This window comes from Arachis ipaensis, chromosome B01 (assembly GCF_000816755.2).
Source record: "Arachis ipaensis cultivar K30076 chromosome B01, Araip1.1, whole genome shotgun sequence".
Lineage (NCBI taxonomy): Eukaryota > Viridiplantae > Streptophyta > Magnoliopsida > Fabales > Fabaceae > Arachis > Arachis ipaensis.
This window is the reverse complement of record NC_029785.2, coordinates 9,653,699-9,655,489: the sequence shown is the minus strand read 5'-3', so window position 1 is coordinate 9,655,489 and position 1,791 is coordinate 9,653,699. Positions and strand designations below refer to the sequence as shown.

Here is a 1,791-nt window from a genome sequence, read left to right as displayed (position 1 = left end):
TATTTATTTTAAAATTATTTTTGAAAATTTAGGAATAATATTTTACACAAATAAAAATATTAAGAATAAAATTAAATATTAAAAATATTTAAAAAAAATTAAATATAAAAAAAGGGTTTTTTTTTTAAATCAAAATTTAAAAATGTTATGATAAGATTGAGCAAAGGAAATGAAATTATTTGGTGGGACAGGTGACAAAGAGAGTGGAAACAGCTGAAACGCAATGGAAGGGTTGGAATTGGAGATCAGAGGGAGATTTATTGCTGAATGGTGCATACTTCACTCCATCAGGTGCTGGAGCTTCAGCAAGCTATGCAAGAGCCTCAAGCTTAGGTGCCAAATCATCTTCCATGGTTGGTTCCATGACTTCTAATGCTGGTGCACTTGGCTGCAAAAGAGGCCGTCGGTGCTAGCACAAAATAACAAAACACAAACACCCTTTTTTCATTTTTATTATTCATTTTTGTTACCAAAGAAAATCTTGACAAGTGTACATTAATTACACATGTCAATATGTTATGGTTTTCACATTGTGTGTCTATTGTTGTTGGTCAACCTCAGCTGCTCGACTTGCTCCAGTAAAAGAAAACAACAATGCAAGGGGTAGGTGCAGAAGCGTGGTCCATTGTTTCTTTTTCTTTTTAGTCCCTCCTTCCCTTCTTATTTCATCCAAAACCCTACCCAACAAATTCATATGCATATTTTTCCCAAATGTCAAGTCATGTCTCCACCTTACATACCGTTAAGTCATTTCAGCTTTACATATAGGATTTAATTAAGTGAGATATATCAATATATTTTTTTCTTTTATTTTAATGTTTTTTTTTCTCTGTTTTATGGAGTTTTTTTTATTACACAAGCAATGCAAATGTTTGATTGTCAAAGTTGAGTTATGGAAAGACTTTTATTATTGTTGTTATTAGCAATGGAAGTGGTTGTTCGTTTTGTTAACTTTTCTCTCTTAACTTTCTGTTACCCTTTTTAATTTTGTTAATGGAAGTAATCTTTGCCCTTTTGTTATGCAATTATGGTTGTTGTGTGTATAATTAAAACTATGTATCTGCCAGTAGTGTTGGTTTCTTTAGCTACCAACATGTGTAATTAGTTCATGTGGCAGCACATGCCTCTCTCTGCTTCATTATCTTTTCTTTTTATAATTATGACGACGATGACTCTTTTTACCAACATTGTCGCCCTCCAAAGTCAGAAAAACGAATGGAATCCGTCGGTTCAACTGAAAATTCGTTATTAAACTGGTTTCATTTACTATAAAAGTCAGTTAATTATAATCGGTAAAAAATAGGAAAAATCGATCAAAGAACTTAGAAAAAATTTTACTCTTTTTCTAAGAGATGTTAAAATGATATTTTTTTTTTCTATTTGTAAAATATACGTTCTATTTTCTTATCACTTTTAAAAAATCTTATCTTTAATCTATTTTAAATTTTTTTATGTTAATTAGTATTAACTTTATCTATTTTTTAAGAAAAGGTTTTGTTAAAAAAAATTTATTTTTTCTTGAAAAAGAGACAAAGTTAACATTAGTTAATACAAAAAATTTAAACTAGATTAAAGATGAAATTTTTTAAAAGTGATAAGAGAGATGAAGGCACATTTTACAAATAAAAGGAAGGAGAGTGTCATTTTAATATCTTTCAGAAAAGAGGAATGAAATTTTCTCAAGAACTAATTACACGGTTGAATCGATGTAATTTTTTAATAGTTAATTAATTTAAAATAATGAAAATTAAAAATATATATTTTATATATAAATATATTATTATATTATAT

At 28.1% G+C, this 1,791-nt stretch overlaps 1 protein-coding gene across 1 annotated transcript in view; it reads left to right on the top strand.

Annotated features, from left to right (window-relative positions):
* The window catches only part of LOC107622791 (probable pectate lyase 1), a 4,666-nt gene extending 3,746 nt beyond the window's left edge, over positions 1–920 (top strand). The window contains exon 6 of the mRNA XM_016324862.2: positions 192–920. Coding sequence (XP_016180348.1) covers positions 192–413 — 222 coding nt within the window. The 3' untranslated portion in view covers positions 414–920. The remainder of the gene's footprint in view (positions 1–191) is intronic.